The sequence below is a fragment of the Suillus fuscotomentosus genome (assembly GCF_016647785.1).
Source record: "Suillus fuscotomentosus strain FC203 chromosome Unknown F5891scaffold_39, whole genome shotgun sequence".
NCBI classification, from domain to species: Eukaryota; Fungi; Basidiomycota; class Agaricomycetes; order Boletales; family Suillaceae; genus Suillus; species Suillus fuscotomentosus.
This window is the reverse complement of record NW_024539551.1, coordinates 99,133-111,120: the sequence shown is the minus strand read 5'-3', so window position 1 is coordinate 111,120 and position 11,988 is coordinate 99,133. Positions and strand designations below refer to the sequence as shown.

At 45.3% G+C, this 11,988-nt stretch overlaps 4 protein-coding genes across 4 annotated transcripts; 2 read left to right on the top strand and 2 right to left on the bottom strand.

Moving 5' to 3' along the window:
* Window positions 1-341: 341 nt before the first annotated feature.
* On the bottom strand, window positions 342-808 carry F5891DRAFT_906295 (uncharacterized protein; the record flags this gene model as incomplete). Its single annotated transcript, XM_041373551.1, has 3 exons — window positions 342-525; window positions 586-645; window positions 684-808. Coding segments are annotated over 3 exons (369 nt in total), but the record flags the coding sequence as incomplete, so codon positions are not given.
* A 4,353-nt stretch (window positions 809-5,161) lies between these two features.
* F5891DRAFT_1190792 (uncharacterized protein) lies at window positions 5,162-5,700 on the bottom strand (the record flags this gene model as incomplete). The annotated part of the gene is made up of 2 exons (XM_041367361.1): window positions 5,162-5,328; window positions 5,379-5,700. The coding sequence occupies 2 exons, from the start codon at window positions 5,698-5,700 to the stop codon at window positions 5,162-5,164; spliced, it is 489 nt and encodes a 162-aa protein (XP_041223987.1).
* Window positions 5,701-6,386: 686 nt separating this feature from the next.
* Window positions 6,387-7,649, top strand: F5891DRAFT_1190791 (uncharacterized protein; the record flags this gene model as incomplete). The annotated part of the gene is made up of 7 exons (XM_041367360.1): window positions 6,387-6,398; window positions 6,470-6,651; window positions 6,709-6,740; window positions 6,792-6,820; window positions 6,866-6,923; window positions 6,979-7,028; window positions 7,065-7,649. The coding sequence occupies 7 exons, from the start codon at window positions 6,387-6,389 to the stop codon at window positions 7,647-7,649; spliced, it is 948 nt and encodes a 315-aa protein (XP_041223986.1).
* Window positions 7,650-8,289: 640 nt separating this feature from the next.
* F5891DRAFT_1129448 (uncharacterized protein) lies at window positions 8,290-11,660 on the top strand (the record flags this gene model as incomplete). Its single annotated transcript, XM_041364398.1, is given in 12 exon segments — window positions 8,290-8,474; window positions 8,634-8,833; window positions 8,883-8,987; window positions 9,007-9,091; window positions 9,262-9,369; window positions 9,421-9,716; window positions 9,741-9,973; window positions 10,009-10,119; window positions 10,170-10,383; window positions 10,433-10,804; window positions 10,864-11,262; window positions 11,311-11,660. 12 exon segments carry the CDS (start codon window positions 8,290-8,292, stop codon window positions 11,658-11,660), a joined length of 2,658 nt encoding a protein of 885 aa, XP_041223985.1.
* Window positions 11,661-11,988: the final 328 nt, after the last annotated feature.

Below are 11,988 nucleotides of genomic sequence, written 5' to 3'. Positions count from 1 at the left end.
TTGTAGGGATTATTTAGTTCTTGAAATGCATCTAGTTATACATAAGATGTTTGTACTCTAAAAAGCTAAACATGTGCTTCATAATACTTGATTAAGTGAAACAAGGTACCGCAGATGCCAGCGAACACAGCCAATGAAAAACATGTACCTAGGAGAGCAAATAAGCAGCAGCAGTGGAGATGTAACAATGACAAACTGACTGTCTGAATGCACACTGATTCTGTTCAAACGACTCAACTGAGGCAACACTAATGAGTATCAAGTGAACTTACCATCCGCATGATGCAACAAAGTAACTTGGACACCCTTCTGGACATCCTAAATATGCACCTCACCAGTATACTGCCACACAGGGCATATTTTCCATGGCATACAAATTCAACCTGCTTGATGTTATTCCTCTGAATCTTGATAGAAAACTGTTGAACAAAGACCGGGTGGTCAGCCAAGTGGTATACATCTATGCTGTCAATGAGGTTCCAAACAAAAAGCAGCCTGGTTTCCAAAGACCAAGCTGTGTTCCTGCTGTAGATCCAGTCAGCTGGCTATGCACCCAGAATAATAGTACAAACTCAAATCACTAACATTCTCATTGTGAGTTTATCCTGCCACTGCTCCTTCCATGGTGATATGCTCCATGACATGCTGATAATAGTCAAAGATGTGGCAAAGAGTATGCATACATTTCTTTAGAGTCCAAGAATACCACCATTACTGAGTGACCACTGTCATGGAAATGAACCCTGCATACAAGGGCTTGCTTCAGAGGGTGTGTCAATGGGGGTTCAGTGAGAATGTGTTCACATGGGACTGTACAATACTAAATCTGATGAGGTTACCTATAATGCCACAAATGAGCCAATGCTTACCTCTACAATCTATGACAAGGCATAGCATAGTCACTCTGCTCCCAGCTGCGACAGCAACTGTCATAGAATTATCATCCAAAATGAGATCTTTTTATCACAGATTCACACACTGTATACTGGCTGGTTAAGCAAAAGACATCCTTGCAGGGGAAATGTTTCAGTTCCAGCAAGATATTCAACACCTTTCACAAACTCTGTCATGTGGTCTTTTCTATAATTGAATAGTACATCTGCCCCCCTAGAAATGATACATTGTGAGTCTAAATCCTGGTTGTTGCAGAACCACTGTAGAACCGAGACAGGTCCTTGTTTAGAACTAATGTTCTGTAACAAGTCCCCATTTTTTAACAATCAGACAAGTACCAGACCATCATCAGCTGAATATGATGAGATGCAAACATAAAATATCAGCGCCAAAATGCACTAAGCATCAAAATCCATGTTACCTCCACTTGCCACCAATTTTCCGTTGTCTGACAACAACACACAGTTGATTGGTTGGGAATGACCTTGAAGAGTCCAGGGTAAATGAAAGTCATTCATTGCATGAAATTTGATGAAAATGATGGGAGTGTACCAGTAAGAGTTATTTTGCGCAACTGAATGGACTGAGTCACTGACTTTGGTGGCTTGTATGTGCTAAAAGCTCAGCCATAGTAGTAGTACCTTACCTGTTCATGTTTGATGTTCAATCCTCTCGCTCATACTACTTTTGCACTTTGGTCACCCCATTTCAAGTACCTCTTAGGTTATATTATACCTATAAGGGTTTTCACCTAAGGGGTGCTTTTTAGATGGTCTGGCCGATGTTTGTTGGTCTTTCCCCAAGTGCATAGGGTCCAAAATAAAATATGTTGGGGATGGTCCAACAATCAAAATACCACCCAATTTTCTGCGCCAAAAATGAAAATTTTGGGCGCATTCTTGGCACCTAATGTGCAAGCTAATGGGTCACATAATGACTGTAATTACTATTAGATATGTCTATGAAATAGGATTAGAAAACACAAAATGATCATTCATTCACTGCCCCCCCCCTCAGCCCAGGATCTCTCCCTTCTAAAAATGATAATTTATTCATGCCCCCCCCCCCTCAGCCCGGGATCTCTCCCCTCTGAAAATGATCACACATCTACCTCACACCAATATGTCTATAAAATCGCCTACACCTACAGAGTCATCACTTGGGGATCGCACTATTCAGATATTGATCCACCAATGCTAGTCTCAGCTACTCGCCTATGCCTACAGAGTCATCACTCGTGGATTGCACTATTCAGATATCCACCATTAAGCCACCTGGTCTGAGGGATGGGACATCCCCACAATCCAGGGAATGACCACGGTGGATGGGAAAGACCCATAATCAATTATGGGAAGGACCATGAGGGATGAGATAGGCCCACAATCAATTACAGGAAGGAACACAGGGGATGGGATATCTTTGTAATTAATTATTGTCACCCTTGTCCTTAGGTAGATCTACGAGGTGACTCATGATGACATATGTGTCACTGCCAACTTCTGTGGTGTGCTGATTGGAGTACAAGGCAGGATGTTATATGCAGCATGATTTTAAGTGTATTGCATGGTGGAATTGTGGAGAACTTGTCTGATTCAGCATGTAATTACAGTGACATTGTCATAACACAATCTCAATGGTATGGGGTAGAATATGGTGTATACAAGTGTGAATTAGCATGACTCGATGAAATATTGATATCAAAGATATAGTGATAGGGGGGGAGGGGTGAAATTTCCATAGCAGAAGCTTACTGGGCCATTACAAGAGTGGGCTGTGTGATATCCGCTTAGACGTGAGGAGAAGTATATAGATCTGCCACCTACGCAATGACCATGTTGTCGTGCTAAAAATTAAAATATTGGTCAATCAATGGAAGTGAAGTATAGTATGACGTGCTCACCATGACAATGTCTGCATCAACATCCATATACCACTCCAATTCATCAGCCACCTGCGAAATAACCATGCTTTCATGCTAAGAATTAAGATATTCATCAATCAAATGAAGTAGAATATAGTAAGACGTGCTCACCACGACAATGTCTGCATCAACATCCATACACCACTCCAATTTGCCAGCTGCCTGCGCAATATCCATGCTTTCATGCTAAGAATTAAAATATTCGTCAATCAAACGAACTGGAATATAGTAAGATGTGCTCACTGCGACAAAGTCTGCATCAACATCCATATGCGCCTCCAATTCGTCATATGGCTGATGGATTTCCTGTAGCAATATTAAGTGAGATTGCAAGAGTAAAGGTGGGACATACCATTATGACATCTCCATCAACATCAAATGAGAAATTGGTTATGACATTCATACTCCTGACTGATTTCTCTTCAGGCTTCTGCGTTCCCTGCAGCTAAAGATGTCAAACGTAAATTCACAATAACATTGTACAAACCACATATGTAAGATAATTGTTGAAGGTAGCGAAATGGGATGTATTCTTGAAGTTGATATCAAAGTCTAAAGCATAAGTTGGTAAGCAAACAAAGCTAGATTTGGATCATGGTGTAGAAAACACAATACTGAGAGGAACAAATGATGCTCCTGACTGTATCTGTAAATAGTTGTAAGGTCGTGTGTTGCCTAGTCTGCGTTACTTGAGGAGACAAGTGTGTTTGACCCTAAAGGGGAAGCGAGTGCAGCGAAGATCTAGAGGTACGTGCTGAAGCGAGGCGTGAGAAAGCGCAGGTGCGCGCAAGGCACGGGAACCCGCGCGCGTATTGCGCGAAGCATGGGAAAGTGCGCGTGTGTATGCGGAAATGAGAGACTAAGCTTAAGTGATGAGATAAAGCAAGATAAGAGATGTGAGATGTGATGTGCTAATGAATAGATTTCTACTGTGACTTTCTAGGTATTAAGTATGTAAGTAAAGTTGGGTGAAAAGGTAAGTAAAAGGTAGGAAAAGTAAGTTGGAAAGTAAGTACAGTAATAGTATGTACTGCTGGCGCTTATATAGGCGCCTAAGCGCTGTCATGCGGAGCCGAAGCGCTACTGAGTAGGTATGTAGAGATATATATAAGTAAGGGTCCATGATAAAAATAAAGTGGAACAATATACAAGTGAGAAAAACAGAAATATACGCACTAGAGAACTTGGAGGACAGTGGATGGATGCATCTGGATGGCTGGCGCTATAGGGCGCTCAAGCGCAGGAAAGCGTGCGCGCATATTCATCGCGAAGCGCATGAATGGTGTGCGCATGGTGCACGTTGCGCGGGAAAGCTGCGCCTCGTATAGGGATAGCTGCAGGTAGCGCACGGAGTGATGCTACAAGTTCGTGCTATGTACTCCTTGGTGGAAACTGCCATATCACGCCATGAGACGCACAAGTCTCTACAATGGTAAGATTGCACAAGGACCGAGCAATTTTGAGCATTTATCAAAATTATTGGGTCTCGCACAACATCAATTGTTAAAATACACATTTCAAACATAAGATGAGGCCTACGTGTATCATAACTAACTCGAAGCATATGTGATGAGACAAACATGAGAATGCATAAGAAAAACATATGAAAAAACATACAAAAGGAATAAGCATAATGTGTAGACATTACCAGAAGACGTTGCCAGAAGTGGACAGTAACAAGGGCTGCAAAGTTAGTAATATTCATCTTCCTTGAACGTGATGGCAAATGAGAACGGGAGGTGCTGACAATTTGCGACTGGGCCTGCCCTGAATGTATACAGGAACTGATACAATAATATGACAGTTAGCAAACATATGTAGAAGTCAGGGTATAGCAACACACTTGTCATGCACCCTGACACGGCGCCTCTCCTCTACCGTTTCACACTCCAAGTGTTCAGTCTCCAGAGCAGATTCATAATGGAGCCGAGTCCATTTTCGAATATCTGAATTGTACATTGGCATAACATTGTTATATGCATGTTGATGTCGCAGTGCTCCTTTGTGAGACAGCTTGTATCGAGAGTGGGACCGGATGTGCGAGTAATCTGAGGTTGGCACAGGAGTTGACGAGCATGAAATAGGAGGGGGAGATGAGAATTGCGAAGATGGTGTTGACGGTGACGAAGGCAGGAGGTCGTCAAAGACTCGGTTAGTAGGGCGACGTGAGCATGGGGCTTCCCAGGAGATCCTCATGGATAACTTGGTTAGTATATTGACGAGAGCATGAAGCTTCATGGTTGGAGCTCGGAGCTGCATTGTTGAAGCGCGAAGCTCCAATAGTTGAGCGCAAAGCTTCCATAGTTGAGCACGAAGCTGCTGAATTAGAGATTGCGGGTTTTTGGATTACCTCGTTGGTGCGGTGTCTAGGAGTGTCGTCTTGTGGAAGTGTGGAAGGTCCTTGATGAACTTCTCCGAGTCTTGGAGGGTGTGAACGACCCTGCCATCAGTGTCGATGACGAGCGGGATGAGACACACGTTTGAGGCCTGCATCTCAAGAGCAAGAATATCACCTGTGGTTGTGATATCAGCTTGTGTATGATTTGCAGTATCCAATATGTACTTTCAGGCCATCTGCTGATATGCAATACTACACTTGGCTCCTTTGCAATCGGCCCCTTCTTCCTTCCCTTGTCGCCTGACTTCTTGGACTTGCCTTTGCGCTTCTTCGCCTTCACTGCCTCTGCCTTGCTGTCATCGTCGTCGTTGTCAAGGCCTAACTCGGCCTCGTACATGGCTCCGAGATGAATCCTGAGATATGGAGCAACCAACGCACGTAGTTGACTTGCAGATAGAGCCTTGAGATCAAAATCGGGGCCAGGCGGGGGAACACCGGTGGGCCAATCATGTACGCAAAGCTTCTCGGCGTACAGGATGTCCAACATGGTCAGCCACCTACTGTTCGAGGATTTGAGCGGGTGCCGGCCTCAGCTATACAACATATAGTCAGTACAGTAGAAATACACTGCAATTAAATGAACATACCAAATTTCTCACTGATCATCATGGGCGCCACCTTTCTGTTCCTATCACTGGCTGTGTGGGTGGGCCTTGTAATGAGCTTGTTGCTTCACCTTCCAAGCCTTAAGGTCTTCAACCCCACTGGCGCAGCAAAGTATGAGCGACTGGGGCGACCCTCCAGACGCGAAGTCTAGGAGTGGGAGATCAGCGACACGAAGTCAACTGATCAAATGAGTGAACGGCACAAAGCCAATTCATAGTGCCAGGAACCGTCGTTGTTGGACATATTGAGGGTGGGGAAGGTGGGATGATCGGATCAAGGGCGGGGAAGGCGGGATCGAGGGGCAGTGAAGACAGTATAAAGGACGGAGTGTTGTCAATGTCAATGAAAGAGTGAAACTTGTGAATTGTGGGACTTTCCCAGAAGTCTACAAACGTCTGCAAACTTCGACTTTTCGACTCAATTGGGAAGTTCCCACCTTGTTACTCAATTGTCTCATTTCCTTCTCTGCATTCTCCTTCCCCAGTTCCAAGTTCCTTCTTTGCCCTCAGACCACAACATCCACACGTCAAGCCCATCAAGTTCATCATCGCGATTGATCCAACAACCATGGTTCCTGGTGTTTTGAATTGGCTTCGTGCCATTCACTCATTTGATCAGTTGACTTTGTGTCACTGATCTCCCACTCCTAGACTTCGCGTCTGGAGGGTCACCCCGGTCGCTCATACTTTGCTGCGCCAGTGGGGTTGAAGACCCTCTTGGGCGTGCTTTGCCTTCGCACTTGGCTCATTTCTGGTGCACCACACACTGCTGCAGACTTCCTCTCATATTTCAGGTGTGCCAATTGTTCACCTTTCACTTGTCAGGCTCATCAGTGAGTTTTTGATATCTTTGATCTACAATCTCTCCTGATGCATATCTTACATTATAGCACCCGTCACTTTAGCTACATCTTCCTTTTTGGTAAGTATCCTTTTCATCATCTCATTAATCTGTATACTGACCAGCGCTTAGACTCTCACCATACCATATCAAACTCTGAGGTGTGTTTGCCTTATACCTGTCAGCACATATTCTAACTTTCACAGTTTTCCATCATGCCCAACACTCTGACAATGTTCAAGGGTGACCCGACACTTCGTGCATGTATGTGATTTTGTCTTTTAGCATCCTTACTTACTTATGTGCATGCATCCTGCAGCTTGGTTACAATCTTACGATGCCCTTGCCATCGCCATCCAGGACAATCTAGTCATCACTACGCCCAACATGTAATTCGTTCCCAAGTTCCACCATTTCGAAGAAGAAAATGTACAAGCCTGCGCCGATGGTCATTTTGGTGTTGTCGACTGCTTTCAATGGCCTCAAGCCTATGACAACATCTTTTGCAATTCCGTCTGCATTCCTCGTAAGGAGGTTTACCTGTTCCCGCATCCACTTCACTGGGCGTGGTACACTCCCAAGCAAAAGGACTTCAAGACCATCCCAGGCAATTCGTTCCCTGTAGGCACGCTTGCCTCTGACAAGGTCGAAGGACTGGAGTCACTCCTCAAATTAGTGGAAAAACGTGTACAGGACTGGAGGGCCAATCGACAAGTCAAAAAGGATGTCATCATCAATTGTGTCATCTCTCTTCGACACGGTATCTTGCGGCTCAAAAAACATCCCCTGACATTTCGCGATCTCCTCATCTTCGTCATGGATGCCCAATGCCTCTTCCTTGAAATCCACTCTTTTATGGATTGGGTTCTCATTGCCCAACCTCGCATCTCCTCTGGCATCGGGACTGTCATCGTCAATTCGGAATGGATGGGCGCTTTCATGCATGACAGTGACATGTGCAACAAGCTCCACATGGCTGAGTATAAATGACGAATTGTACTATGTTCCATTACCTGTTAATCTCCGTAACGCACTGTCAGATAAGGTTATGCTTTGTATTAGTAGGCTCAGCATACGTTGCAGTGTCCCCTAGTCCCAATTTAGTAACAAGGTGAGTGCCTCACACTGTTAACTCTGATCTGATATGTTTTTGTAGACATCCTACTCCCAAGTCATAGCTAGCGACCCATGTCGTTCTGCTATTGTATTTTCTATTAACTTTGCCATAGCTATTATCTATTCGCTCACACGAAACATATGTTTCTCTGCTTACGTTTCCACTAATTCCTACAGTACAATACTTATGGCAGGAGACGAGAAAGTATCCGCTATGCAGATACGTTATTGAGTATTTTTTTTATTAATTTGACGTTATTGTTACCCTGATTCACTCCTGTAGTCTGCCAGTGAATCACATCCCCAGTACTAATCTCCCTCAGATTTTTTCTCCTTTGCACTCCAAGTATTGGTCATTGGCTCTCCCAGTCAAGTATTGGTCGTCTCTGGACCCGATATTGGTCGTTGACTCTTGATCGAACTCGTCCCAGACTGCGCACCTGTGGATAGTTCCTCCAACTGACTCTGCGTTGTTGGTGGCCTTCTGTGTGACTTCGAGTCAACGGCATTCATTATGGCTGTTCGTCGTCCAAAGCCACACCATCGTGAACCCTCCAAGGTGATCTCCCGCACGCAGGAAGAATGCCCTTCAATTCCGCCGCCCATCACTATTGTCTGTGAGCCTTGGATGAACACGGCATTGCGACGTCCTCGTCAGACAAGAAAACTCAATCTATATCTCCCTGCCCCGCCTCCTGTGTTGGTCTTGCCCAGACGCCAACGCCTCACACAGCAAAACTTCTGCCGTCCATTGCCTGCGTCCAGGACATTGGTAACACAAGAAGATATCACTGATGAGGTTCTCTTCAGCGACTCCCTACATTTCTCCAATGATCCTATTGGCCATTGTCTGACCAGCTCACAGAAAAGGGCCAACCAGTGGCGCAGATGGTCACAAGATGTCATTCCGTCCCTACTTGTACTGTATTTATCCTATATCCAACAAACTTCAGTGTTACATTATACCAACGCACCGGGAGAAGCTCAGAAAGATCTTGCAGTTTGTCAAGCTGGGTGTAGGACTCGGTGGATTACAGTTGCATGTGTGCATTTCGATGGTATGTTATTTTTCACTCTTCTCCACAATATATCTCACATATCTTCCAGCATTGAAAGAAATTAACATCATCACATGCCCGTGTTTCCCTGTATCCCTCCAACTCCTTCGTCGCGGTCTGTTTCCATGCGCTCCTCTCGCTCCCCTCACTCACGGTCGACTTGCGCGTTTTAGAGTTCGTCCGTCTTCTCTTCGTACGCCAGGCTCCCAACCAAACTGCATGGTGCGATGTGGTGGAAACCTTTCGAGATGGAATGGGGTAGAAGTTGTCATGCAAGGTTAGCCTTTCCAATCCTCTCGCATACAATGATGCTCAGTCTTTCATCAGAATAACTTGTGTCGTCGTTTCAGCAATACTTTCCACTGGTACTGAGTGCTGAGCATCTTGGCTCGCAATCACATTTCTACTGTCATCGCCGATGTTCAGAGGGGTCAGGCACGTATCCCACTCATCGATCAGCCATCTGAATACCTTCGTTCTCATTGCCTGCTTTGTTTCGGAGGAAATGCTTGCCATGGAGCAGATGCTCGTTCTATGTAAGTTTGTGTCTCAGCTTGTATTGTACCACTTTTAATTGACAATACCAGCCCAGACGTTGTTGTTTGCATAGATGCCTGCTTTACTCAAAAGCGATCGACTAATCCTCGCAATACTAGCAGTATCGACCCTCCTAATCTGACTCCAACATTCTTTCTGTCAAACAACGATGTCAAAGCAATGGAGGATTTTGTAAAAAGTTGTTGTGGAGAAAGACGTCAAATGCGAGCCTCGAGAGCGGAAGAGGAGGAGGATCGCTATGAAGAAGGGATGCGTGTGCCAGTGTCTGTGTTGAATGGATGTGGAGAATCCTTCATTGCTGCAGATGAAAAGCATGAAAAGGCAAGTACTTGTTTTTTTACTGACACAGGCCTGATGGCCCTTCTATGCAGACATGACCGTGTCCTCTGGCTTGTCAACCTCACATCAGCAGGGGAAAAGCAACACTACGCACTCGCTCTCCTGGACCAGTTGTTCAAGCACATACCCCCTCAGATGACTGTAGGACTTCTCTATGACATCGGATGTCAACTCGAACGAAGCTGCCGAAAATGGAATCTTCTTGATGACAATACCCTATCGCGCATATCCTTCGCTGTTGCGGTATTCCATGCCTATGCCATCAATGGCCCTGTCAGATCATCTACCATCCGAGGAAGCGCGAGGGTTTTGGATTGTCTGATGGTGAGGGATGCGAACGATTATGGAGTTCTCTCAAGCAACTCATCCCATTGTTACGCATTTCTGGGGTAAGTAAGTCTATATTCACGTGTATATCTTATTTCTAATTCTACTGTAGTTCCATCAATGTCTCTTCGTCCTCAATGTTCAAATTCGCCACCTGGACACACAATCCATCCAAGGCTACGGACATTGGCTCCATCGGCGATGGCTACATTGCCAGATTAAGAAGAACGCAGCTCTGGACGGTTTACTGGACTTAGATGTCAACGAGGATATCCTTCGTGCTGAATGGAAGGCACAAATTGCTCACCAGACCCGACCCATCCCATGTAAGAGTTTTACTAGTGTTCTCGCTGTCTTACTGATTAAATTTTATAGGGCAATCCAAGAACAAGGCAGTGGAGGTCATTACCACTATTCTTGCGCTGGAGAAGACCCTGGACGCCCACAAGACTTCTGTCCATGAGCTAGAGATGCAGCTTTATGTAGGCACGATTGCTAATGTCATGGAGTTCAATCTGCAGCTCGCCGACGCTTGGTCACGACGTGCCAAAATTGCAGATACCCTTCGACGTTGTAAGGCTACCCGTGGACCGCAAGGACAGGCCAATCTTATGACGATGAAGAATGACATCTACCTTACCATCTGCTTGAATGCTCGCACAGTAAAAACTCATATTAGGGACCGTCTCCGTCAACGCAAATTTGAACTGGAGAGGCTAGAGAGGTCGTATCGAGCAACAGTAAATGGTACATTACTACTCTTTTGTGCCTTACTTTTTCAGCATGTCTCATGTGTTGTTCAACAGAACACAAGCTTTGCTCAAACACCCAGTATTCAATCAAACGGCAAGAACCTGCAATTCTCAAACTAGTTTCAACTTACAATGGCCTATGTACTCAGCTACAGTCCCTCATACATCAACGGCGAGCTCCCCCATATGCTATTCCCCCTCATCCTATTGCTCGTGAAGGCATCTTCCTACTTGATGTGGACGATGAAATCTGGCAAGATATTGGCCTCGATGACGACGGCATGCACCCACCGGCATGGTTATCGGATGAGGCCACCAGGTCTGGTATTTGTTTACAGCTTGAATTAGATTGTTGCATTGAGGAGGAGACTCGTTTGATGCGAGAGCGGTCTGTGATGCAGGAATGGATGTTAGCAGAGTGGGAGGCCGTCCAGACTGCATTGAGAGATCCTGGTGCATGTAGTCAGAATATACCATGACCAACATTTAATTTTTCGGCAGCCAATGATCTCGTGATGCCATTCCACCTCAGGGCCTGTGCAGAGGAGCTTCTGTCCATCTGTGTTGTCTGGAAGAACAAGGTTCGAGAGATCCCTTGCGCTTGGCCAGTCGAGCATTGGGGTCCTATAAATGAGGATTTGCTTCGAGCCACTCGAGACCAGGTGCAGTCATTATTTTTCCAGGATGACGATGATAACGAGAGAGTTGGAGTGGTGAACGAGAGTGACGAGGATGGTGATCCAGCATATTCTGAGGTTGGAGATGATGAACTTATGGATGTGATTGAGGAGGTTGCATTAGCTGATGAGTACAGGTATCAGGATGAGGACTTTATTGAGCCCCTTCAGTGATAAATTCCGTATTATACGGGCCACCCGACCTCCATAATATCCCGTATGAGACGGGCCAGCTGATCATTGGCCCATGTTGTGTATATTCTCGATGATGACGGATGGGCCGGGACACATATTATTTCCGATGGAGATGGGTGGGCCCATGTATGCCAATGATATATATATATCCTTGATGTTGACGGATGGGCCAGGGGAATATGATCATTCATGGAGATGGGTGGGCCCATCTGGGTAATATGTGGAGTAGGATATTATAGACAGCTGGGCTGAAGAGAGATGTAAGGCAAATATTGTTATATAGACGGGTGGGCCGATGTGGGTGTAT